General features: G+C 35.4%; 3 protein-coding genes across 6 annotated transcripts in view; 2 read left to right on the top strand and 1 right to left on the bottom strand.

Annotated features, from left to right (window-relative positions):
* The window catches only part of LOC109538056 (activating transcription factor 7-interacting protein 1), a 19853-nt gene extending 8727 nt beyond the window's left edge, over positions 1 to 11126 (top strand). For all 3 annotated transcript variants that reach the window (XM_048669042.1, XM_048669043.1, XM_048669045.1), the window contains exons 2-9: positions 1959 to 2132; positions 2197 to 3555; positions 6391 to 7016; positions 7078 to 7243; positions 7332 to 7459; positions 7912 to 7975; positions 9675 to 9803; positions 9937 to 11126. In XM_048669042.1, coding sequence (XP_048524999.1) covers positions 1973 to 2132; positions 2197 to 3555; positions 6391 to 7016; positions 7078 to 7243; positions 7332 to 7459; positions 7912 to 7975; positions 9675 to 9803; positions 9937 to 10397 — 3093 coding nt within the window. In that variant the 5' untranslated portion in view covers positions 1959 to 1972 and the 3' untranslated portion in view covers positions 10398 to 11126. The remainder of the gene's footprint in view (positions 1 to 1958; positions 2133 to 2196; positions 3556 to 6390; positions 7017 to 7077; positions 7244 to 7331; positions 7460 to 7911; positions 7976 to 9674; positions 9804 to 9936) is intronic.
* A 191-nt stretch (positions 11127 to 11317) lies between these two features.
* LOC109538057 (protein arginine N-methyltransferase 7) lies at positions 11318 to 15433 on the bottom strand. Of its 2 annotated transcripts, XM_019905096.2 has the most exons (8): positions 15234 to 15433; positions 14579 to 15170; positions 14324 to 14523; positions 14006 to 14264; positions 12451 to 12581; positions 11890 to 12394; positions 11628 to 11782; positions 11318 to 11582 (listed from the first exon to the last, which is right to left on the bottom strand). In XM_019905096.2, the coding sequence occupies exons 2-8, from the start codon at positions 15125 to 15127 to the stop codon at positions 11342 to 11344; spliced, it is 2040 nt and encodes a 679-aa protein (XP_019760655.2). In that variant the 5' UTR covers positions 15128 to 15170; positions 15234 to 15433; the 3' UTR covers positions 11318 to 11341. The 2 variants fall into 2 exon arrangements, with proteins under 2 accessions (XP_019760655.2, XP_019760658.2); XM_019905099.2 differs by lacking the exon at positions 15234 to 15433 and having other exon boundaries at positions 11318 to 11576; positions 14579 to 15227.
* Positions 15434 to 16188: 755 nt separating this feature from the next.
* LOC109538054 overlaps positions 16189 to 26307 on the top strand; it is a 151220-nt gene continuing 141101 nt past the window's right edge. The window contains exons 1-4 of the mRNA XM_019905094.2: positions 16189 to 16443; positions 17577 to 17858; positions 17941 to 18078; positions 18164 to 18294. Of these exons, the coding sequence (XP_019760653.2) occupies positions 16309 to 16443; positions 17577 to 17858; positions 17941 to 18078; positions 18164 to 18294 (686 nt within the window). The 5' untranslated portion in view covers positions 16189 to 16308. The remainder of the gene's footprint in view (positions 16444 to 17576; positions 17859 to 17940; positions 18079 to 18163; positions 18295 to 26307) is intronic.

Here is a 26307-nt window from a genome sequence, read left to right as displayed (position 1 = left end):
TTAGTTTGTGAGGAAGAAAAACCTTTCTTTTTGGGAGAGCATTTGAAAAACTTACCTCATTTTTGGGAAATATTAGATTCTTTTAGGTCTTTGCTGTCTTGAAATGAAATAAAAGATATAAAAATGTTTTATTTCACACTTTGACTGAAACCCAGGAAGGAAAAGATTCAATGAGTTGCTGATCTATTATATGTTTGGTTTTCAAAAATTTGACTTTAAGTTGTGAAAAGGTTCTTTTGATTCTTTAAAGGGCAAAACTTTGGGCAACAGTAGCTAATAGGAACGATCTCCTAGAAAAGTTGGATACCCTTTATAAAAGCCAAAGGCTGTGTCAAGAGCACTTTGAAAAAAAAATGTTTACAAATCATCTGTGTGAGCGCCTATGTGCAAAAGCTTTTCCGACACTATTTTCATCGTTTGAAGCCAGTACCAAACGCACCCGTGAAGATCATACATATGCTAAGCCAATGATGTGGCCTGCAAACATTCCAATGTTGAAAAACCAAATTGTAGTTCCAGCAACAAGGGAACTTTGTCCAGGTATATAAGATAAATCCTCGCAGGCTGCTGAATATGTTCACAATTCCCTTACTTGAATATATAAATACAGCATGTATCGTACTATTGTATGGGCTGAATGGCCATCAAGGTTTTGTGAAGAAATTATCTTTCAGAGTAATAATGTATTCTACTCTAAAAATATCAATAAAAATAGCAGTTTTATCGCTGATTTGCAAGAGGGCAGACGGTAAAAGTTTGCTTCCAAATTTATGGATTTCTGACCTGAAGTAAAAACGCTTTCCAGTGGTCAACATCCTTACAATTTTTTTTCTTTCAAATTTGTACGATTCAGTAAAAATGTACTTCTATTTGCTTTGGATTTACTAAAAAGTTCTGATAGTTTTAGAACCACCGCACGCAAGAACATCTTGATTCCAAGTACTTTTCGCTCTTAATACATCAATAACTATTAAAGTGATAACCAAAATTCAGGATTATGCGTACATAAATGGTCTTTTCCTGTTTCAAGTTAATTGAATCTTTAATGCTTTGTAGTAAATACAGTGAACAATCACTGTTAATATGTTCATTTACCTGGGAAATTATGACCTTCAGTGTGACATGTTGATTGTTAATTTATTAAAACCATATTGTTATTGATATCAATGTATATTAAATCAGTGAATCGATTGTATGGATTGTATTTAAAAATTTTAGTAGAAGAATCGAGTTTTTTTTTTAATATTCCTTAATGCGGCACTGTTTTCGCTTAAGTGGACTCGACATTTTAATCCATAGATCAAAGCGGAGGGCTGTATGATACCTAAGCTGTGGTATAAGTCAAATAAGAAGACAAATCATATACGGGGTGCCTCAAGTGTAAAATTAGTTACGAAAGAGTGCTTCGAGCGAATCGCTGGGAAACACGACTGGGCTCGTTCCCAAATGAATATTTGCTTACTTTAAATAAGCGATGTTCTTATACTGACTTATTTTAAAATCTTAGTTGTTTTGCTGTTGATATTCTGTTCTTAACGCTACAACAACACCCTGAAGTCGAATATTAGTTTAATATCAATAAAGTTTTTCCTAGTCTTTCAATCCATATATGTAGAGTGCTGGCGATGTATTTTCCTCTGGCACCTTGTTGCACCTCAGACATTTTAGTAGAAAATTATCTGATACGTTTTTCTCTTCTCCTCATTATCCTCTGCCTCACAATGTGTGACCTCCGAAATATGACTTCATCACAAGAAGTTGCGCATGGATGCAGTTTTCCTCAAAAACTTATAAGCATGGAACGCTTACTAGCAAATAATCTAGTCGCCACAGGAACCACCATTTACTGTCATGTTGATTGGTGAATTTTTGACGATCCTTTGACATATTTCGCAATATGCTGTTGTAGTCTTAACTATTATCAAGCGCAATAACCGATTGGGTACATGTTTTTATAGATCGGCCAATCGCAATGCCTTCCATAGAACAGTGTGATGCTGCCGCAGTAAATGTGGTTGCACTGCCGGCTACTCTGGAAATGTTTGAGAAATTCAAGCAGACTTCAGATAATGGAAAGGATTCCGATTCAGAGGAAAGTTTTCATTTACAGTTAGATGAAGACTTCATTGAAAGTAGGTCGTATGACTGTTCAATTGTTAGTTCTGATTACTAATTCACGTTCCGTCTCCTTTTCAGATGGATCAGTTGTGTCAAACGGGAACGATAAAGAACAGAAGTGCGAAGAAACTGAAGATGACATTCTAAATAAATTCGATACTGCCATACAAGATACTGCAGACCATCTCGATGCTTGTGACGAAGACGTCATTCTTAATGATATCGATGATGATAAAGGCGCCGAAGAAATAATCGAGAAGGCCCTCATCCTTTCTCCAATCTTGCTACCAAACACAGATATTAAGATTACTTATGGCTTTAAAGATTACGAAGAGAGCACAGATGGCGAATTTAAGAGCGTATATGAAATTGATGCAAAACTCCCGGAAAATGATGTAGAAACCCAAGAGAAGCCCGCTGAGTCAATGGAGGTCGTTCCTGAAGATATCAACACTACAAGCAACGAACAACCAACCGCAACAGACGTATCCATGGACGCTGAAGCACAGGCAAACCCTGCAAATGAGGTCAAAATGGCATTGGAAACTCCTGTAAACGATGACTTAGAGGGCGATACTGACGTTAATATGTCTGAGCCTTCCAATTCGTCTGCTTTGCCCGAACAGCCGCCCAAATGCGAAGGAGTTTCTGAAGACAATGCAGATGATAAAGGTCTACTTAGTAGTCCTCAGCAGGATGCAAACGAGATTTTAACCAAATCCGAAACAGATGCCGGCGCAAAGTCTGATGAAAAAGATTTGTTCAAAATCCCCGACGAGTTGTCTAAGGATGCACAAGCATGTGGTTCAGAAGTTTCGAATGATAAGACTGAAGACGACGAATCGGATCTCCTAGACGTGTCAATGATTCGTGAGACGGAGGAGGATGATGCATTTGCCATTGCCGATGCCATTGAAGATACGGATAAAGAAACACAAGCTAGCGAAAAGTCGGATGAAGAGCAAAGCGAGAGAATGGAAACCGAACAAGAGGGGAGCGATGCCGATAAAGATAACTTTGATAATGATAATGCAATGGGATTTGATGATGGTGATGAGGAAGGGGATGATGCCGAAAGTCGAGTGCGTGAACCGGATGGCTCTGGTTCGGAAACCGAGCGGAAAAATAAAATAGCTGAAATATCTGATAGTTCAAAGGACAGTGTTAGTGATAGTAACTCAAAGTTGGAGACTGAAGTGAAAGCTAGTGATAAAAATGTGGATGATAAATTGACTAATGAGGATACTCTTAGCGATGATGAGTTGCCGTTGATTATGAGAACCCGCGGATTAAGCAGTAGAAGTGTGAGTTCAACCTGTGATACTAATGAGACTAATGACATTAAAAAAGATGCCAAAGACAATGAGAAAGCAACAGAAACCTGCGAGAAGGTTGCTGAGAAGAAAACCGTAGATGAAAGTGGAAAGATTCAAAGTGGTAAGTCAGTTTCCTATATTTTAGTCGAATTGTCAATATAGAGCTAGATATACCTAATTCTCTTGTGCAAAAATGAATGGCGATTTTAAGTTAAGGGTAGTCGCTTATTTGGGCTAAAATAAAAAAAAATACCAGCAAAATAGAATATAATTTTTGTGAGGATAAAAATTGAGAATTGTTTTGCGGGATTTTGTGTAAAGACGACCATGAGTCAATACTTTGACATATCAAAGTCTGTTTTCCATTCAGCAAATGCTCTAACTTTAGGCAGTTTGCTTTTGCAAGAGAATGGAATTTTTGCCCGTGCGGCTTATAAAATAGTTGTTCTTTGGATTTATGTAGTAATCTTCAATATATTTCAATTTTCAATTCTCTTTCAAAGAGACAAGTCAGCTCCTGCTTAAATGATTAGTTTCAAAATGTGCAATATCTAAGGAAACAATTTCGCATTTAATAATCTCCGCCATATCGTTGGGGGTTGGATTGCTGTCTGGGACACCCAGAATGTTACTTAGAGGTTACAAAGTGGACATAATGCAGCTTACTTCTCAACGACGGGAACTGAGCATGACATTTGTGATCAAAATGTTTTAATTATGATTGATGTTTGTGTGACTTATGTGACTTGTTATGTCAAAAACTGATTTTTTTACCAGAATTCTTGAAACAAGTAAATGATTCACTAACGATTTGTCGAACATCGTGCCGGCCCAAGTTTCGGTGTCCGATCCGGTAGTAATAAAGTAGGCTGCGAAAGTCGTATTATTCTATTTTGACATTTCAGGTTAATTTATTTTCCACTAATGTCTAGTACCTTTTGACACCTGATAGATTGCGTATTTTAATAATAATTTAGTTCGATTTTTAAGTGTATGATGAATTTCCTGCTTCGTTATAGAACTTGGGTCGAACAAGGTAAATTTCGCATTGAGTATTACTTAGACTTAGTCAACTTAGAAGTTCGACATGCGCACTTACGCATGTTTGCGACATGCGCTCTTACGAATGTTTTCATGTTTCTTATAATTGACATTTTAATTCGAGACTAGTTAAGTTGGCTGCTATTAGTAGGCGCTAATGATTTAAAGTATTCTGTCGGGATTTACAACGCTAGTTAAAGAGCGTGTTTTAACAAATTAATCATAACCTAATTTTCTTTTACCGCTTTATTATCAATAATGATATAAAATTAATCCTTGAGTTTGATTAATATCTTTGAATTTAATTTGAAATGATGGAAATTAAATCTTGAAATTTGTGGCTGTAAGTGACGACTTATTTCAATCGTTTAATGAGGGTTGATTTCTTCTTTTGCGTAATGATAAACCAGAAATAAGGAACTTTTTTAAGTCGCTTCAGTTCATGTAAATAGGTATTTTTGGTGTTGATAACGGACATTTGAGTTCAATAAAGCTGCAAATTCAAGACATTACGGCTATAGTAAACGCTACTAAAACTGACTGATTTTAAATCCAGTTTTAATGATGTCGTTTATAGTAAACTTCTGGATAAATTGAAAGCAATATTACCCACGCAAGGTGTATAAATTTCGTTTATGATAAACTTTCCGTAGGTTTTTCGGGTGCGGCGGACATTAATTTTGTTAGAAGCGTTGACGATTCTACTGTTAACAGAGTGAAACTTGTTGTTGGTAGTTCACAACAGAAAATAAAAAATGTAAAGCGCTAACACGATCAAGAACATCAGGCCCTCTCGTTCTCGATTAACAAAATGCGCACTTTATAGACGATCCGTGTACCAGCAACTTTTCTTAGTGTTGTTTTTTGCGTAAATGCAGTTTAGATCACTTTTCCCTCATTGAAATTAACTTCTTTCATATAACAAAGAACGCCATGATGTATGTGTTGTCTGGCAAGCCGATGTCACTGTGACATGGTTCGCCAAATTTTACGCATTTGCCAAATCTACACTTTGTGTGGACTTGATTTGTTCGTAAACACGTTTTCTAGGTGTTTGGGCAAGTTTTGGTATTTTTTTAAAAGTTTTTTGTTGGTTTGGCTTGATTGGCTAATCGCTGTCTCCACCAAAATGGGAATTCACCAACAGATTTTGCTACTGTGGTGGAATTTTGGCAACATGTTTTTAAGTATTGATTTTTGCCCGTGCAGAATGAGTGCGAACTATGATGGCGTCCTTTGTTATCTCATGGAAAAGTGGTTGAATTTCAGAGTGGAAAGTGGTCAAAAACCTCATTTTCACTAAAAACACTAAAAAACGTGATTTGCTCATATTGCCCGTGCTCGAGGGCGTGATTTTCTTAAGAATTATCCTTATTTTATCTGGAATGTAAAATGTAACCGAATGAAGCATTCTTATATGTTACACGATAACAAAAATGGAATAGTTTATGTTTCCTTTTATAGTATAACTATTTTGTTCATACATATTTAAAGGTTGCTATATTTTTTAAGTTTGAAAAATTATCGTTTTTTGAAAAGATAACAAATCTCACGGGAATTCTGGTGCGCCACCTTATACTACAGACTTCTTTGGAATTAATTTTCATTTCTGCACTTAAGTGTTTACTTTACTGAGTTTTTTCATATTTTTTCTGTTCTGTTCCGTTTTGGAAACTGTTCTTTAAAGTTCCTTGGACAACCGCAATGTACAGGGAATTTGACCGGCGACAAAAAATGGAGTTTTATCAGATTAGGAAAGAAATCAATACTGGACATTAGTCCTGAAAGGATCGTACTAATGATATCTAATAATATTTTCCACAAAGACAACTAGCGTTTTTATTGCTCCATTTTACTTAGCTTGCTAAGAAGCACGCTCCAAGTGGAAGATTCATTCTAGTGTTTTTTTTTATAGAAAAACGAAAAGCTGTCCTCAACAAAAGAAGTAATTCGTTCGAAGATGATGGTGCATCCAAGAAACTCAAGCTGTCGGTGGACGTCCAGGAATCATCAGAAACTGATAAGCAGCTTAGCACTTCTAGTGCCACCGGGGAACCTCCAGTTGTCGGTGAAAACGTAAATACTTTAACTTCGTTTGTCAAGTTTATGCAATGCCACAAGCTCAGCGGCAAACTGTCTAGATCCGATTTGGAGCAGTTTTGTATTCAGAAAATTTGCGAGAGTCTCATGCTGAAGAGCTCTGAAGGAGAACTGCATCAAATAATCAAAAAACACGAAAAAACCATCGAAAATATCAGAAAGGATCTTCAGCAGCTGAGCAAGCAATGTAAAGATCTCGAAATCGTAAATAAAAAGTTGATGGGCGAGCTGAAAAATCAGAATGCTGCGAAAAAAGCTGTGATGCCCCTGAGAATCACCAGATCCGTAGGGTTACAAGTAAGACTGAATCCCGGTAACGAGGTAGCTAATCAAAACAGACGAAGAACGACGATAATCTCTCCACCAAAGGCGCTATTGGCAAATCATATGCTCAACAATAGAAGCAAAACAAGTCCTGCAAGCATTCAACCTATTCGACAAGTAAAACCTACCATCCTCTCATGCATCTGGTGCATTTATTTATGCGATTCCATCATTTCAGATGATGCAGAATTCCCTTCAAAAATCTCCTCTCACCACAGGCCAACCAACTACCCCCGTGATGGCGCCAATGCTCGCTACAGCCTTACAAAAACGCGCTGCAACCGCTAAGCGAACGCCATCGAGTAAAAAACAGGCCGAGAAAACTGGCAATCCCGGAGTTATAGGTAGGAAATCAGATATTGTGTTAAAAAATGTTGAAAATTTTAAAACATTCTCGTCGTTTTGCTTATTTACTTAGTCATTGTTTTGCAGATTTAACAGAAGAGGATGACAAATTAGCACAAAACAAAAGTCACACTAATGCTATGAAAATTATCAACAATATTGCAACGGGGAACAAAAATATCACCACAAATAAGCAGTCTCCAGGCAAAAATGGGGTAAGTCCTGTAAAATTTTCAAATTAGCCGCGCGATAATACACATCGTGGTTTAGTTGAGTTAAGCCGGTGTCCCGAGCATCCATTTATACGATGGTACGATGATACGAAAGTGTTTCTATTGGTTGGAGATCTGTCAATTCGTCCTCCGTTCGTAAGACGGCGGACGAATTGACAGATCTCCAACCAATAGAAACACTTTCGTACCATCGTATCATCGTACAAACGGATGCATGGGACACGGGCTTTATACGATGATACGGGCTTTTAGGCAGTGATAGATTAAAATTTCTATGAGGTGTTGTAATCATGGTTTGCATCTGCAGAAGTAGTCGCTGCACCGATCCAGAAACAAGCAAATAAATATAAATAGTATTTGGCCAGTATTTGGTGCGCAATTAAACGTTTCAATGATGTTCTTTGCTAGTTATATAAAGCTTCAATTTGTTTCAGGGTAAACAAGTACAATCCAAGACAGTCCCGCTGAATACATCCAAGGGAAACAATCTTTCACAAGGTGCGTCTGCGACTAAAAAATATTTAACTGAAATAACTACTCGCCCAGTGGTTCTTGACCTTGTTTTGATGATTTTTACCTAAAAAAAAAACAGATGCGCGGCTTTGCCCCGGAAAGTGCCTCTCTCATATCATGTTTGCAACAAAGACTGTTCCTTTTCTTCGCTTTATTGTCCAGCAACCTCGAAAAGGATTTATCGCAAAGAAATGTTTCCAATCATTGGGAAATCATTCCCAATCAAATCTATTCCGGGATTTCAGTCATTTATTGTCTCTATTTATTAATGAAAATACGTTTCGGTGTATTTTTCCACCATCATCAGTTTTTCAAAAATAACAGATAGTTAAAAAAAAATTTCCCCTTAATTTAAAAAACAACCACAGTTTGTCAACAGCCTCATCATATCACATATTAAAATACATCACAATTGCAATACTTTAAAACATTCTGAAATTAATTAGGCCTAACAGGTTCACATTGGGAGTATAGAACAAAAAATCTTGAAAAAATTAAAAATATATTTTTAATAAACAACTATCCAAGGTCAATTTTCGAACCAATCATAAAGCAAAGGATAAATAAAATATGCAATTCAACTAAATGGAAAAACATAAATGAAAGAATAGAAGGTGATATCAAGTATATATCATTACCATATATACCGGAAATTAACACAAAAATAAAAAATATATTTTGAATGAATGAATGTTTCACAAAATTTAAACCTAGGATTGACAAGTTAGACACGCCTAATGTAACATAAGTATAGCCTAAGAAAAAATAACGAAAATGGTACAGCATTAGCACAGCATGCACAACAGAAGTTGCATAATTTTGATTTTGATAACACACAAATACTGATTAACGAGAGTAATTATAATAAGAGAAGAGTCCATGAAATGATACAGATTAAAAAACATACATTAATTAAATGAAATAAACATAAAATATTAACTAACACCCGGTATATTGAAGAATTTTGCAAATTAAAAATAATATCCTCAGAATGTAAAGAAAAATAGCTGAAAGTAAAACAAATCAATATAAACAGTATTTTATTCGTTTTGTGTCCGATAATGGACAAAATTAATACTCCAAATGCATGCCAAGGCTTAAAGCAGCAACAACGCATGTAAATAAAAATAATTAAGTATCTGACCCAAGAATTCTAGTCTCTTCCCAAATTTGATTGTCCTGACTAATCACCTGTTAGGCCTAATTAATTTTAGAATGTTTTAAAGTATTGCAATTGTGATGTATTTTAATATGTGATATGATGAGGCGGTTGACGAACTGTGGTTGTTTTTTAAATTAAGGGAGTTTTTTTTAACTATCTGTTATTTTAGAAAAACTGATGATAGTGGAAAAATACACCGAAACGTATTTTGATTAATAAATAGAGACAATAAATGACTGAAACCCAGGAATAGATTTGATTTGGAATTGAAACACAGTCAGGAAAGTATATACAAAAAATTGGAAATTATGTAGATATTCGTCCGATCACTATTTAGGGATTAAAATCTTAAAAAAGGTATTCCACAACGTCCCAGCGTGAAGAAAGGCAGAGCGACGTGTTAGAGACGGGTGTGTGTTGTTCGATCGAACCCAGGTTAAGAACCACTGTACTCACCAATAATTATAAATTTGCAATATTCACCCGTTGGAATGGTCCTGACCTTGTTGATGTTGTTTATAGGAATAAGACTGACTCCCACATCAGTAATTACCTCAAGCGCGAATGGCTCGCCTCAAATGCTCTACGTGGTTCCGACTATTACCTCAAACAGTAACGGCCAACAGAAAGTTGCATTCGTTAATTTTCAACGTAAGTATTTTATCAGTCTTGCTAGAAGATACTGATACAAGTTTTCATGCTATTCAATTAGTAATTGACTGATTGCAGTTACATTACTAAACCAGTGGAATTAATAATTTTTAAAAATTAATTACTCTTGCAGCTGGATCATTAAACGGTTCTACAGTCTCTGTCATGTCCGGTAAACAGGGTCAAACTCTCACACTAAAAACGATCCCCAGCCCGATCCGTCATAAGCATCCAGCCCCGCTACTAGCACCTCCCCGGATCAGTTTGGATCCGAAATTAAAGCCTCTTCTGCCGAAACCCCATCTTACAATTAAGAAAATCGACACCGGCATCATTTTGCAATGGAAAATGCCCTACAATTTGGACTTGTATGAGAACATAGCGAGCTATCAACTGTACGCATACCAAGAAACGAACTCGGCGCCCAGCACGGATATGTGGCGGAAAGTCGGCGATGTGAAGGCTCTGGCTCTGCCCATGGCATGTACCTTAACACAGTTTGCCGATAAAAATAAATATTTCTTCGCGGTTCGAGCAGTGGATATTCATAAAAGGATTGGAGCGTTTAGTGAGCCAGAGGAAATTTCGTTGTAAGAAAAGACCTTTAGAAGTGAATGTTTTCGTGATAAGGGTACGTGTGGTTATGAGATCAATTCAGTGAGCAGCCCGAGGTCGTTTTTATACAAGCCCTAGAGGTAAACCGGGAGAAGCAACTGAATGACTCAGATGCAAATGTGTTTACATTTTCGTTGCTGACTGTTAAAAAGGTGTCTGCTACTCAACATTCGTTTCATACTGTTCCATTAAGAAGCAACTTTGAAATAGTTACTGCACCTGCCACTAACTGCTACAGGTTTCAATGAATCTCTATCATTTGTAAGAAAGATTTTTTCGCTTGATCAAAGAATCACCAAACCAATCTCTAATGTGTAATTGCTCAATTGGCTCAGTTTTCACAGTACGAAAATGTACACTATGCCCGTTTAGTTTTCAGACGTTCTAGTAAGTCGTTTTATAGTAAAAAACTAATTTTATCATTGTAAGTATGTACATAGCAGCATTCGTCGTATTGCACACCAATTATGATTTAGATTAAGTATATGGACAGTTTGGTATTTTGATTCTCGGACCCAGGATTTTTTGTCTAACTGTAACACGATCATTTTTTTTTGATATCATGAATTGTGTTATTGCTGTGACTTGTTTTTTTCATGGATTTACAAACCAGCCACTGGCGGAATTTTGAATGTCCTGCACAACCTTCATTACGTAGCTTCGTAATTTATTGAACATATAAATAAGAAGTAAACAAGATTTTTTTAATTGTCTGTTTTATTTATTAACCACTTCCGTAAACAATTAGCCTATTTATTGGTGAAAGGAAAATCTGGATGAGCTTTGAAGAGTCTTTTAGCTTTTAGTTTTTGGTTGGTGGCATTTTTGTTTTATTTATTTTGGTAGTTCAAATACTAGCGAAATCACTAGTGGGCTCCCCGGTTAAAACATACCCAAGAAATATTACCACTCTATATTTCACTTCATGTTAACATTTGAAAATTAATGCTGCCTTCATTAACATCAAAGGTAAAATTGTACTCAAGCCGTGAAGATAACTTGTTTGAGAACAGGCAAACTCCTTGTCTCGTGTACATGTCCCATTGAATCTTTTTGCCCAAAATAATTTCCCCAACCGGACCAGTTGAGACTGTTCTCTTTGGGGAGTCGTCTAAATTCCAATTGGCCCATAGCGCGACTCCATTACATGGTAGATTCCTAAAACTATACTTTGCTTGCTTTTTCACATAACATTCCATATATACATACTCTTTTATATCAATGCTTCCTCTGCACTCAAACGGATTCTTGTGTTTTGAGAGCAAATTAATTTCGGCGATTTGGACCTCTTGGCTTAACGCTGTTGCTGGGTATTCCCAAAGAGGTTGGGCTTCCACATTATCGTCACTAATGTTACTCGATTCCTGATAGCAATACACGTAAAGGTAATTTATTATATTCAGTTATTACATGCGAGTTATTGAAATACGATAAATAAAAGTCGTTCTAATTGGTTCAAGGCGGTACTTACCAAAATTAGATTATCAAAGTCTTTCATCAAGAATCCTTCGCAATTGCCAAGAGGCGCCCTGATTTTGTGCAAGTGATCGAAATGAACAGCTACTGCTTTAATAACACAACTTTTGGGAAATACTTTCACATTCTTACTTAGTAGAGTTCGAATATTATCGCTCAAGTACAGAAAGAGCAAATTGTCCCAAGGTAAAATGCTGCTAGTAAAGTACGGTTCTCCAAACACGATATTTACATTATCCAGATCAATATTCTTCAAGTCGTCGGCTTGCTCCAGTATCTGTGCGTTGCTAATTTCATTGTAAGTGATAAACTCCTGCAAAACTCTGCGAGAAAGCAGATTGGTGTCCAAAAAGTACAACTGTTTGGCACCCAATTTCGAGGCAACCAAACCATAATGAAAACCATCGCTCAAAAAGAGAATGTTTGAGTCGGGTTTGATGTGTTCTTCAAATAGTTTGAAATATTTTTTGTTTCTTTTTGCATCATTCAGTTGGCCTATTCTGCAAATAGTTTTGCAATAAACAGTGGATTAGAGGTATGACTAGTTTGTACATACCTTGTCCTGGAGAAAGCCACATGTAAACCACACTGGCAAATGGGATTCAGATAATCCACTTCGGTTAACTTCAGTGTTGTGGTAAGATTGAACCATAAGGAATATTCGTCATGGCAGCTTATTAGATGAATCTAAGCAATAAACCACCGAGATCATGTTATGTCTAAATTCATTTAAAATCCAGCGGATGGAGGAATCAACTCGTTTTGCATCTTGCTAATTTGGAAAAATAATTTTTTTACCTCATAAATTTCTCGAGTCCTTTTGAGTTTAGGTATAGGATACCTTAAGCATACTTAGGACAATACAATGGAGAATTCAAAATTTAGATAAAAAAAGCCGAATAATGAAAATTGACGGGTCCGAGCTTTTTCTGGGACTCACTGTATATGAACAGAATCAGCTGATTGTTTGAAATGATAAAACTGACATGAAAAATCCATTTATAAGAATAAAAAAAAAATTGTTTGATATCTGCGATGTATAAAGTTCAATTATTAAAAAATAATGGCTGATAAGTCAAAATTTACCCAACCAGCAGAAGGTTTTAGGAATATTTATTGTTGTCATCTTATTTAATAATTAATTGCTCTGATTCTAAGTAGCTTTTGAAGTGAAAATATACTTCAAGTTTAATAAAAAAATAGTAAGAATTGGGTGTAGCCTTTCACATTTGAGTATTTTCAACAAAGAAAGATGTAGATGTAGGAATTTGTAGTAGTAGAAAGTAGGTTTGCGTGGAAGATTTGCTTATAAAAAAATATGAATAATTTAAAATCATTCCTTTCACAAATTAAGTAGAAAAATTATTATATTCTTGACGCTTCTTATTTTTATACAGTTACTTATAAAAAGCCAATAACACATTTCTAACAGTTCGTGGCCAACTTCTCAAACGCGCACTACCGTACAAACCATTTGAAAATACTGTATTTAAAGCTCCTTTACCGTAAAGTCTCCATATTTTGGTGATTGTGAAGACACATGAATGGCAGTAACAAAAAAAAGTTGGCCCCCCATAGTGGGTGGGACATGGGTGTTAATGACAAAAAAGGCTTTGCAGTGGTAAAAAACAGGGTCCCATGATATTTACGGAACAATACCGTACAAAAATACAAAAATACCGTACAATTGGCGTACGGTAAAGTGTTAGGGACCTAAACCCTACAATTGCCTACCAAATTACCGTTCATCTACGAATGGCCACCCTGGCTGAAGCTGATATTTCTAGCTTTGGATATTTTGAACCTGAGCGAACCGGTGAATTTCCAGAAAGAACTGTTTATTTATATCAGGTTACCACGATAAGCTCGAGAACATTGGAACTATCTATTAAGGAAAATTTATCAATCTACACGGCTGATGTTTTTCTTTGAACAGATAAGATTGGCTTGAGCGGGAACGCAGTTGACTGTATGTGTATGTATAATGAACGTTAGCCCAAATAATCGTCGTCGCCCTTCGTAACGGCCAAAATAGAAGTCTTCAAACTTTTTGAAATTACAATATCAATTGGAGGAGCAAAACTCCTTCAAAATTTGGCAAAATATCTTACCTCTTGCCCTTCTTCAAGATTGAGTTCTTGAGGCAAGTAATAGATAGCCTGCATCCAGTGATCCCGCCAAGGAATGTCGGTTGTGATCCGATCTTTCGACTTTGGGTGTGCCCAGTAAGGGGCGCAGCTCAGAATATGTTCTGCATTGATGTCCATTTGAAGTTCCCACCACATGAATACCATTTGGGCCTTTCCATGCTTCAGTGACTTCAAAGTGTGTATTGTAGATCTTTGGAAGACAAAGGGAGTTTTTCCTGACCTATTAAAAAGCACGAAACTTGTCATTGATCGAAACGGTATCAACACCTCTACTCTCACCAATCAAATCTTAAAACAGGGGTAGGAGGCACGAATGTATTGAATGATTCTAGTGGTAGTTGACTCAGCTGGATATCATGCACGGCTGCAGAACCAGGACAATTTTTAATGGATTCGGGAATGCGAATTAAAACTTCCAAGTCTTCATTGTATATATCCTTGAGTTTGTTCCAGTTTTGACCCAACGGGCATTCTACAACCTGATTATAGGAGTTGTTATGAAAAAATTGATAAAATCAGCTGACTAATTGATACCTGTGCGAAAACGGTGGCATTATCTGGAATAACAATACTGTCTTTGTCCAGCAAGAACTTGTGGGCATGATCAAAAGTTGAAAGGGCCCCTTCCCCAATAAGCTCAGTATCAAACACCTCAGTTACCAGTATATTACATTTCTCAGCTAAGTCCCCATCTTTACCTACAGTTAACTCTGTACTCCTCTTTGGTATCACCTTAATTTTATCCGAAAACCCATTCAATTTTAAAATATTCATAGCACATTGACTCATGGGCTTAAAGGCTTCGCATGCAGTAATTTTATCAGCCCCATTTCTAGCTGCCATCATTGACAATAGCCCTGTCCCAGTCCCTATGTCCAAGACGTAGGCCTGTTTCCCTATCGAGTGCATCTTATCAATTGCCACTTTGAGGGCTTTCTCATAGAGCTGATTTCGTTCAGAATCGTGCAGCATGTCTGCAAATGCTGATCGGGCCACCTCCTGATGGTAATCGTAATCTTCGTTTTGGATTACCCAGTCATTGTGACCGGTTAAGGGGTTGATTTTTTGTACAAAAATGCTCATTTTTGCAACTTTAAACAACGGCAATGGTGCTAATCTCGAAATACTAAAATTTGTAATTTTTTTAAGAACATTTAGGTTATATGTTAAGTTACCGATATTTACTAACATGTTTCTTGAAGGTCTACTCGGCGAAAACCCTGTACCAGATTAGGTACAACTGAATATCTTTTGATTGCAGGGTGTTTCAGAGTTGAATGCGAGTCAAAGTGACCAAGGTTTAGAAGTTTTTTGTTATTTATAGTTATAGAAAATTTGTTTGGTAATTTTACAGTGCATTAGGCCTTTGCGTTTGAAGTCCACATGCAATATCCCCACCCTATTATCCAAAGACATTTCTTAATAATTTTTCTCGCAAAAATCCGGTGTTCGATCGCTTCTTGTTTAGGTTTTTGGTTGTTATTTCCACTATTGTTCAGACGCAATTTACCGGTGCTCTGAACGGGCTTCTGTTTTTACAATAGGGATAAATAGGAGCCTTATTTAGAACATAAATATCAGTTTCTTGTGATCTGTTATTTTTAGTTCAGGGAAACAACATTTTCCTTGATTTGCATACAAAATACAGCAAATATGCAGTACAAATGTAGTACAACCAAGCAACCATGCATCATGCTATCCTTCCTAAACTGGTTGCCTATGTTTGGGGGTGGACTGGTGGACATCAAACACTACGCAGGGAGTCAAAACCCGCTTTTTCCTTGATTATATTTTTCTGGAAAGAATTAGTTAAAATATCTGTATTAGGGCACTCACTAGCTAAAATCCACTTTAATATTAATGAATACAGTTTCCTATATGGTCTACTAGAAAGTTGATCGAAGGTCATATCAAGCAAAACTTGATAACAAATTGTTTGAATGTTTTTCGTTCCTTTTTGCATTTTAATTTGGACCACCTAACATGAATTGGTATTTAACCTTGAAGTAAACCTTGTAATAAATAAATAAACTCAAAATATATATTGAGATATAAATTATAGTACCATATTCGTATGATTGGGTCCTGAAATTTCAAATTGACCGCGCATACTGAAGCGGAAGTGTAGTGGGGCAGCAACAACCGGGAACTGGGCGTCTATTCACGAAACTTCCGTCTGCTTTCGTCCATTCCAGCGAAGACGTTAGAACGTTAAGCACGTTATGAATATTCTCCGATGAAACTTAAACATAAAATAGTTAAAAATGGATAGTCCTGGTGAAATTCTTAGCTTATGTCGACTGTGTTTAGTTAAGGACCAAGTTAATATTCCAATTTTCGAAGAACAAGGTGATATTAGGCAGATTTTTCTGAAAATAAGTTCCTGTCTACCAGTTACGGTAAGTAGCGTCTTTCCGCCATCTTCTCTTTCAGGCCGCATTTCGACAGACTTGCAAGAGTTTCGGCGACCATCCTGTATATTTACTAAACATTACTTTCTCAAATGTATTTATAGTTTACAGGGTTTCTGAATTTGATTATCTGAAGCGGTTTTTAATGTTTCATATTTGTAACTTTTGGGCGTCGTCCATAATGGCGGCCTGCCGTTCGCATTACAACGTGTTCTGATTATGATTTTTTTATTAGTCTTCTGCATTGTTAACGGATAGCAACAGCGAACATCCAGCAGTATTTTGGAATATTTTTCATAACTAACCGATAAATTTCGACTATCGTCAAGGCGACCATTCCATCTCTTTGCCATTAAACATGAGTGCAATGGCTCTTTTCTGCGCTATACTGGAGTAGATTTTACGCTTAGTTTTTTGGTAATTTTACATGTATTTTTTACACCAGTCCGTTATTGGAAATCCTTTGTGGCTCTTCAACTATACCGAGTGCGCAAAAGCATGGCGTAGGATATACAGTATTGACCAATAGTGTTGCCGCTTGCTGGCGTCCCTCTTACGTCACCAGCAATGGTGCGTTATTTGGTAGTTCACTTTTTTTAATAGTTTCTTTCATGTAAAGGCTGCTTTATGTGATAGATTTTGCATCTTTCAAATCAACCGGGAAGTTTTAAATTTAAAAATTGGGCGATAAGAAATAGCTTAGCTTAAATAATTTGGTGATAAACTCTGTAAATTAAATCCCTCAAGCAAATGGTTTAGACAAATTCGACCAATCTTGAACTCGACATAGGAGATTATTTTAATTATTTTCTGCGGCCGCTAACTTTTGCATGTTTCCACTGTAAACATTGTCTCTAATTCTTACATTAAAATCTCTAATTCTTACAACCCAACTAGACCTGCATCAAGGCGAACCAAATCTCTAAGTTATACTTTCATTTCAAAACGAAATTTTCCAAGCTTACTGGAATTTTTCATTATATCATGATGATTGTTTACAGATCTGTTCTGACATAAGCTTTGATGCCACAGAACGACCAACTGATTGAAATTTTTAAGTGCTAACATTGTTAATTACATTGTGAAAAATGATATTTCAATGAAAGGTTTTATTGTTTCAGATAACTAGGCATGATCAGTTACCAAAACGGATATGTGATGCCTGCTCGAATAAGTTAGATTTGTTATACGAATTCTGGAATTCTTCCGCGAGTGCTGAAAAGACATTATTGTCTTGGTTGGGGCAAGCAGGAGTGGAAGATGCCGGAGAGAAAATCAGCGCCGTTGCACAACAAATTGCGAAACCAGCTGAAACACTGGTTAAAGAAGAGTCTGAAGCCCTCGATGAGAGTAACTTGATCAACGAAAGTCGAGATAGTTTCGATGATCAATCTCTTGATGAGGTAAATGTTTGCAGTTTATCCTCGCATTGTCCCAAAAATTATATCTTCCGGCAAATTTTTTTAACAAATAATTTTTTTACAGGGTACCAAAGATGAGGCTGAGGCGCCGCCTCCGAAACGGGCGCGCCGCACTGCTGCTGTTAAGGCGCAGATTAATATTACTCCAGAATCCGACGAGGATGAAGATGACGACTTTGATGCGGGAGAAGCCATGACAAAGGTGCGTTGAGCGGATATTATTGCCGTTCATAATTATTTCAAATTTTATACAAGTTTATTTGTTTTCATAATTAATTCTTTTTCAGATGGAGGACGAGAGCGAAGAAAGTGAGAGCGAGTTGAAGGATGACCCGTCTTACTCAGAATTGCCAGGAACGAGTGCCGATGACGACCAAGCAGGACCTTCAGGTGTTGGCAAAGATGGAGTTGAAGCACCGTGAGTACTTGTCTTTTATTTATCCCCATCCCTAATTACGGCAGGATGTACAACGCCTATTATCTGGATTGCCTCCTTATTTATTGGTTCGTTTGGTTGTTTTTATTTGCATTAATTTAATAATTATGTTTTTGGTCTCTTGGTTCTTGTTTCGTATGGTGGTTTTGAAGATCGAAGGAAATTTGTAGATAGGAAATCTCTTCAAAAGTTCAATTTTTAAAATTTATTTCGGTTTATTACACTTCTTGAACATGGGCTAATTTCTTTTATCAGTAATACAGCGATACGCCAAATAATATTCCTCAATTTCATATTATTTTAAATATATTTACGTTTGGAATTTCGATTATGCGCTAATCAAAATTCGCTATTTGAAAAGTACAGTTCAAATGCGGTATTTTGTCGCAGTTTTTAAAAAATTATTAGAAAAGTTCTTAAATTACTTGGAAACAAGGACCGCAGGTCTATCCAATGTTTACGCTAATATTCTGCAATGAGTAATAATAATCACAGTATATTAGTCATAATATAAACATCGTTTTGGTCTCGCAATCGGTTTGGGTAGGCAAATTCGACTTGTTAAGGTAAGTGCTGCTGTTTAAATATTTCATTGAGGCAAACCAGACGTTATTTTTTTGTTTTCTCTGATCAACCATTTTTCTGTTCAATCAACAATTCTTTTAGATTGCCGAGTACAAATAACATAATTAATGATGTATTCTGATCAATGATTCAATCGTTTCACAACAGATGTTCTTTGAAAAGATTGGCTTTCTTATGTCACCACTACTTTTTTGTGACATCTCGAACAGTTTTTCTTTTCTGATGTCTGTTGTATTAAAAGTTTTCAGTAACTGGAACGTTCAGAACAACTCTTGTTTTGAGTTGTTAGTGTTCTTTGTGTCGAGCAATCTGAAATATTCCCAAATGCTACAATATGTACATCCTGGCGAACATTTAGCAGCAAAAATTAATTTTTCAAAGTACGGCATTAAATTTGCTGTTGCATACGCCTGTGCCAAAACTAGTTGTGGCGCATGTTTATCTATGGTTTTAATTTATAATGCAGTACTTTCAATAATAATTTTGTCAATCTCCACATGTGAGGACTTTTTTTTATATCGGAAAAAAATTATGCTTTACATTATTAGTTTTTGTTGCTACTAGAAATAGTACATATCTTGTCGATTTTCTTCCCATTGTTTAATGGAAGAGCATTTCATTGTTTTTCATTGTTTAAAATTTTAAACAATGAGTTGTATATTTTACATTTTCACTCAAACCGTTTGGTTTTGAGAAGTGTTCATTTCAATCAAAATGCGAGCCTTGGCTCAGCATTATTTTTCGACGATAGAAATACTGTCATTGCGTCCGCAGCCAATGAAGTTTTCAACCATTAGGCAGTAACCTCACAAGAATTATTTGCGACCGAAAGCTTCCTTTGCAAGTTTGCGGCCCGAAATAATGATTGAGGTCTTATTCAAGAGCTGTTACACTGTTACCAGTTTTTAAACCAGTTTTCTTTAATTGGTTTAATGGTCACTCTTACATAGTTTCTTGATTTTGGACAGGTTTTTTCAAAATGCTGTATTGGTATTTTGATGTGTTTTTCTGTCCATGACTCTTTGTGTTACTACGTTGGTTGAAAAATTCATTTTCATGCCTTAATTGCAATGGTCAGTATTTCTTGCATACTATTAAAGTTTTGAGAGTTCACTTTCTGATTTTTGACACGGGTAAGTCGTTATATAATAACACGCGTTTGTGTTATTCCATGGAACCGCGATGTATGAATGCTAGTATGGGTATGATGTATGAGTATGAGTATGGTGTAAAGAATGCGTATGAGATGAGATATGGAGAATGGCATGGTGTTTGCGCATGCTGTTAATGTGTAGATCTTTATCTAGATAATTGTGTTGCGAATATCAACTGTTCCAAAGTTTAAAAATCAATATGGTGCACCATTCTTTATTGTCAATTAGTTGTTTTGTACAGCAATAACTTTAATTGGTAAAATTGTTTTTAATTAACGTTAATTTTATTCTACGTTATAGTCTTCAATTTTAAAATTGTATTATTTTCAAATGCGAACTATTTGTTCTTGTTCAGCAAGAATCTTGATGTTTGTAGTGCACGTTAATACATGTATTTTAGATTTAAGTTATATTATAAGGCCCTCAAGAAAGAAGCTGCGATTGGATCCCGTTTTGATGACTCTTATACTCCAAATGTACTTTTCAGTATAATGGACGGCTCACGAATCTCAATAAAAATGATTTTCCTGGAAAGTTTTGATGTGTTTTACTTATCCCTAGGTCTCCTAATAACACATCATCAACGACGTATTTTTCTTGTTTTTCATTAAGATTCAACCAGTTTAAATTTGGATTTCTTTATTACGAGTATTCATACTTCGAATTTAGGCATCTAGCAGACTTTGTTATTTGGTAAGTATTAAAGGAAAACAGTATTTTTATTTTTGAATATTTTATCCGGTTTAAAAAAAATATTTTGAAAGTACATTTGCTATAGCAAAATTAGGTTCGTTCTTGCTTTTGAACTGTTATTAAACTAGTTGAAATTTATCATTTTTAAATGAGTGTTTGATTTCTTCAATTTTAAAATTCAATTCAAAACTGACATGTTGCACTACAATGTTCTTTTAGAATACATTATTAATACCGTGAAAATCTTCAGAAATCGAGAAAACTCCTCTGTAAGACAAAGCTTCGAAATTTGTGATTATTTTTACAGCGGTTTTTTGCAAGAAGTGGCGACATGACAAAACAGTACAATACTTTCCATTTATTCCGATAAATCCGCATCACATTTCAGTACGATACTTTTCAGTTATTCCGATAAATCCGCTTCAAATTGCATCTTTTAATCCCTGAATTTCTAGATATGATTTTTATTAGATTTTGCTGCTGGTGCAGATCTGCTTGAAACCATGCAGAGGAGCATTTTGAGAGCGAACAATGAGCTAAAGCTATAGAAAACAAATCTCTAAATGAAGTATTACTTGACCTCTTATTTAAACTTGTTCTAAGCAGGAGCTTTAATATTCTAGTTAATATAATTGTAATTCCCTAAATTTTCTATTTAAATATGTCTGGTCTACATTGAAATAAACAGGATGGTTTTAGTTAAGAACTTTTTCCAGAAATTTCGCAATATTTTCAGCGGTAAGGCTGGTTTGGTGGTTATACATAAACTGATATTAATATCAGTAGCGCCTCGAAACCTGTTTAAAATTTTTGCCAGTGCCTTGACTGACTTTCCAACTTTGTCGAATTAAGTAGCGTCACAATTTTTGTCGTGTTTTCATACCTCGCTTCATTTCCGAGTTTAAAATGAAAACCACTCTTTCATGTGCCTGAGACAACAGTACAAAATTAAGTCTTAATTATTCAGTAATTAAAATTACAGGAACATAGTTCATAGTCAATTTTTTTGCATAGATTGAAGCTGTCCGATAAAACTAAAGAAGTCTATTACATAACTTTGTTGACAATTTCAGTTCCTGTTTATTGAACAGAAATAATTCTTAGATTTAAACAAAACAATTTTTATTCTTAAAATCAAACAATTACTTCGCGAAGTTTGACTAGGGATGTTTTACTGTACTAAGCCACTTTATTCGACTGGCTGGAGCAAGGAAAGTTATTTCTTAATCTGTCTTCACCACCTTGCTGAAACCGCTCAAATCTTATGATTAAAATTCTCTTGCGCTTTCATTCTCTAGTGGTTATTTTATAGCTAACGTTTTAATAATGTCCGTTTTTATGTACCTGTTTCTTGTACTGTGGTTATTTCTTTCTCCGAAAAACCTAGTGCCTTTCTCAATCTAAATTTTGCTCACGTTTTCTTTTGGTTATGATTATAATTGAGTTCTATTTCATTTTTAGATAAATTCTGCATTGTTCTATTTTTTCAAGGGGTTTCAAGTTTTTAAGCAGACTCAAAGACGCTGAAATAGATAATTCGTTGTTGCAAATTGGCATCTTCTGCCAATAACTAAGAATCATTCGTTGTGTATGTTCTTAAACGTGGGACTAAATTTCCTGTTGAAGTCTTATACAAATGAAATTATTTTGTTAATTGTTCAGTTTTCATAAAATACAAAGTCGGCATTATTATTCAACAGTTATAATAATTTTGTTAAAGGCTTGTAAGTTTCTATTCAGAGCACGTTACTTAACTTTTGCTGTCTATTTTTCAGTGTTTCTCCATTTAAATGCAATGTTTGCGGGAAAGGTTTCAAGGCGTGCGGCCGACTAAGCTCCCATTTAAAGTGTTTAAACGTCGAATTGCAAAACTACTGCAGAATCTGCAATACGTTTGTTAACGTTGGTGAAGAAGTTCTATTTCACGAGCACGTGATCGAATGCAATAAAGTGTTCTGTAGATTCTGCAAATCCGTTGTCGAGAATGATGCTTTAGAATTGCATAATTGTTTTCATACGATTCGTCGAAGAAAAGCCACGCAGAATGCCAAAGCAAAGCCTATATCAGTTCATCAGAAACGAGGCTGGCCTCCACCTCCATATATTTGTTCTTTTTGCAACAAGAAATATGGTAAATATGGGTATTTGCAGCTCGTTAGTCATGAGGAAAGACATCAGAAGTCGCTGTCGAAAACGATTACAATCCAATGCAAGAAGTGCAATTTAGTCTTCCAAACGGAAAAGGAGAAAGCGTCCCATAAATACCGATTTCACAAACGTATCCCCTTGGGAGTGTGTGATGTGTGCGGATTTGCTACAAAACACATTTCTCGGCACATGGCAGTACATTTGGATGACCGTCCTTTCCAGTGCGAGATTTGTCCGAAAACATTCCGTGCAAATTACGGCCTGAAGAAACACATGCTCATCCACAGCAATGAGGCCAAGTACCAATGCAAAAATTGCGGAAAGGCTTTTAAGTTTAGTTACAACTTAACTGTTCATATGCGAATTCACGAAGCTGTTAAGCCCTTCGAATGCTCAATTTGTAACAAAACGTTTACAACTAAACAATGGAGGGATAAGCATGCTCAAACCCATTGCTAAAACATTTTTTTTCAAAAGTCTGGGCAGGGATAATTTATCAAAAAATGTCACTAATTTTTCGATAAGGTTGGGGCCACTGCTGAGTCGCCAGGTTAAGTTTTCAATTTTTATTTTACTTGTTAGATAATTTGTAGTTACTATTATGTGATGCTCAAGAAAAGTTTAGGCTTTTGCAGGCAGAAATCGTGCAATAAAGGAGGCTATTCCCATATGGGGTGATAATAAAAGCCTTAGTTTAGGGTTTCTGGTATAATTGAATAAAACGGATATGTGATGCAAGTGCAAAACGACCGATTTGGTCGATAGCTTTTTTCAAAAGAAATAAAGATTATTAATAATAATTTTGAATATCATGAATACGTGAGAAGTTTCTGCAACTTTTCATTTCTACAAAAAAATTAATTAATATTGAGTTTCATAGTTCATTTTTTAGTAACAATTGGTAAATGAACTTTACTAATGCCATAAAATATATCATTTAGGAAAAATATAGCATGTTTTAAGAAACGGTTATATTGAAAGTTATATTAAAATTCTACATTTTTTAATTACAGAAATAGCGGTTTTATTTCAATACTCTTTCGACGGCTAGTAAATATCTGTATGAACGAAATATGCGGTTAATTTGAAGTCCTAAAAAAATAAAAGTTCACAAATCTGTTTTTGGTTGTAAACATTTTCGTGTTTGTATTAATCTTCATTGAGATGTTTTTTTGTCTGGAAATTACGGTGGAATGGAATGGAATTCTTGGACCAGGAAACCAAAAATTAATTTAAGCATTAAAAAATGAATCTCGTCCTTCATTTAGAAGCTGCAACAAAGTTAACAACTTTTATACGTTGTTTTGAAGTCACAAATACTATTTAGTTTTCACTTTGATGCCCGATTTATTACAGCCAATTTTTTGCAATTAAACATTTTTGAGTGAAATTTTTGAAAGAAAAAGGAAAGTAAGTACCGTTTTTAATGCAATTAGAACTGCTTGATTTGGTTTCGATTTTTTGGAAGTGCTTAACTTAAAAAGCTAATTTTGTTTAAGGGAAAGTTGCAGAGAAATCTTATTAAAATATCTTCGTTTTTTAAGTAACTAAGAGTAGTCCCCAGTTGTATTTTCCAAAATCATGATTTCTCTAGTTACTTTACGTTTTTTAAAATTCGTACAAATAAAAACTGGATAAAGTTTCAGATACGTAAGGAGTTGCTATTTTTAAAGCCAAAACTCATTAGTTTTATTTTAGCATTTTAATTTCAATATCAATAAAATTTAATTATTAGTTTATTTACCAAGAGTTGCAATAAAAAAATTGAAACTATTGAACAAAGCTATTTTGATACACGGAACTTGATTGTGTGCAATTTTTTATTTATTAGAAGCCTCTGTACTTATTAGAGGTTGTTGAGAATATTATATTATCACGTAACTATTTTTTGTGTTTTATTTTAAAGCAAAAAGAATCGTTTCAACAGTCATGTTTTTAACCACGTCGGTACAAGCGCCGATTCCAGCTATTAAGTTGCTACGGATCTGTGACTTTGCTGAGGTTCTTAGTAGGATATTTATAGTACGCTTTTGGTTCATGTAATTGATAATATCGTGTATTTAATTAATTTTTAATCAAATAATGCTTTCTACCCTCCTAAAAACGGAAGAATTAATTATATTGTCTGGTTTGAAAACCGAAGAACTAGAGTACCGACCGTTATACTATTAACGGAAACATTTATACGTTTTAGAGTATAACGGAAAATTTGTCCAGAATATCTATACAAGTAAATACTAAAGAAAATAATAAACTAAAAAATCATAAAGATCACAGTCTATGATTCGAAACTTGAAAGGTATCTTTTATCGTAATATTGAAGGGCTTGCCGTATTTCTTTATGGTATTACCGAACATTCCAGTCGAATTTTCTATTCAAAATATTTCATATTTCAAAAAATATATAGCAATATGCTGTGTTGATTTATATTTCATATAAAACTGCCCAAACCTACCGGTGAGCGCTGTATCCAAGTGGTTAATTCGTATATTTAGTTGCTATCATTGAATTCTCTATGAAATAGTCAAAAAGGATAATTGCTCGTGATTGAAGAAGTGTTGCAGGTGAGGTTTTTCAATGCATTAAATGCTTTTTCAAATGGCAAAATATTTCAATAAGTGAAAGTAGTCAGTCTAAACGGAGACGAGACCATGAAATTGTTGAGGTATAAATCTCAGTTTCAGTGCCCCCCTCACAATTCTCAATAAAAACATCAGATGTTATATTTTTTCAGGCTTTGCAGGTTGGATGCAAACAACTCGAAGCTCGGCTTAAGAAAATCTCAGTGCTTCACTTGCAGAAGAAAATTCCCATCAAAGTCTCGTCTGGAATATCACTTACAACAATTGCAAGTTCAAATAACCTGTAAGTGTGAGGTCTGCCGATGTTCTTACACTTCACCTCATTGTTGTAATCATGCTGAAGCCAGTAAGAGTTATCACTGTGTATTTTGTGGTGTTAAGGTTGAGCATCCTTTCACCTCACATATGTGCTTCCATTTGCATACGAAGAAGTTGCTGGCGATGAAGCAGAATAGTGAAAGAAGTGAAAAACGCAAATTACCGAAGAGGCATAATGCAAAAGCAAAAACTAAAAATGGACAAAAAACGGAAATTGAAATTGACAGCAAATATGTGGAAGCTGTCATAGGTATTGAGAATTGCAAATTTGAGGAAATGGCTTATTCGAAAAACTACGAAAGCGATTTTGATGACACGGAAACATGTATTTACTGCGGTAAGATGATGGCGGCTGCCCTTTTGCTGAAGCACGAGGCTTGGCATCGAAAATACGACAAGCACGTAAAAATGCTCTCGGGCAACCAATCTTCACGTCTTCATGGGAATAGTGAAGGCCTTTGCGTTTATTGCGGACAGATGAAACCAGCAAATAAACTGCGAAGACACGAATATG

The sequence above is a fragment of the Dendroctonus ponderosae genome, unplaced genomic scaffold, assembly GCF_020466585.1.
Source record: "Dendroctonus ponderosae isolate FM_Combo_2020 unplaced genomic scaffold, Dpon_F_20191213v2 Dpon_F_20191213_8, whole genome shotgun sequence".
NCBI classification, from domain to species: Eukaryota; Metazoa; Arthropoda; class Insecta; order Coleoptera; family Curculionidae; genus Dendroctonus; species Dendroctonus ponderosae.
The sequence above is the reverse complement of the archived record's forward strand: the minus strand, read 5'-3'. Positions and strand labels throughout refer to the sequence as shown.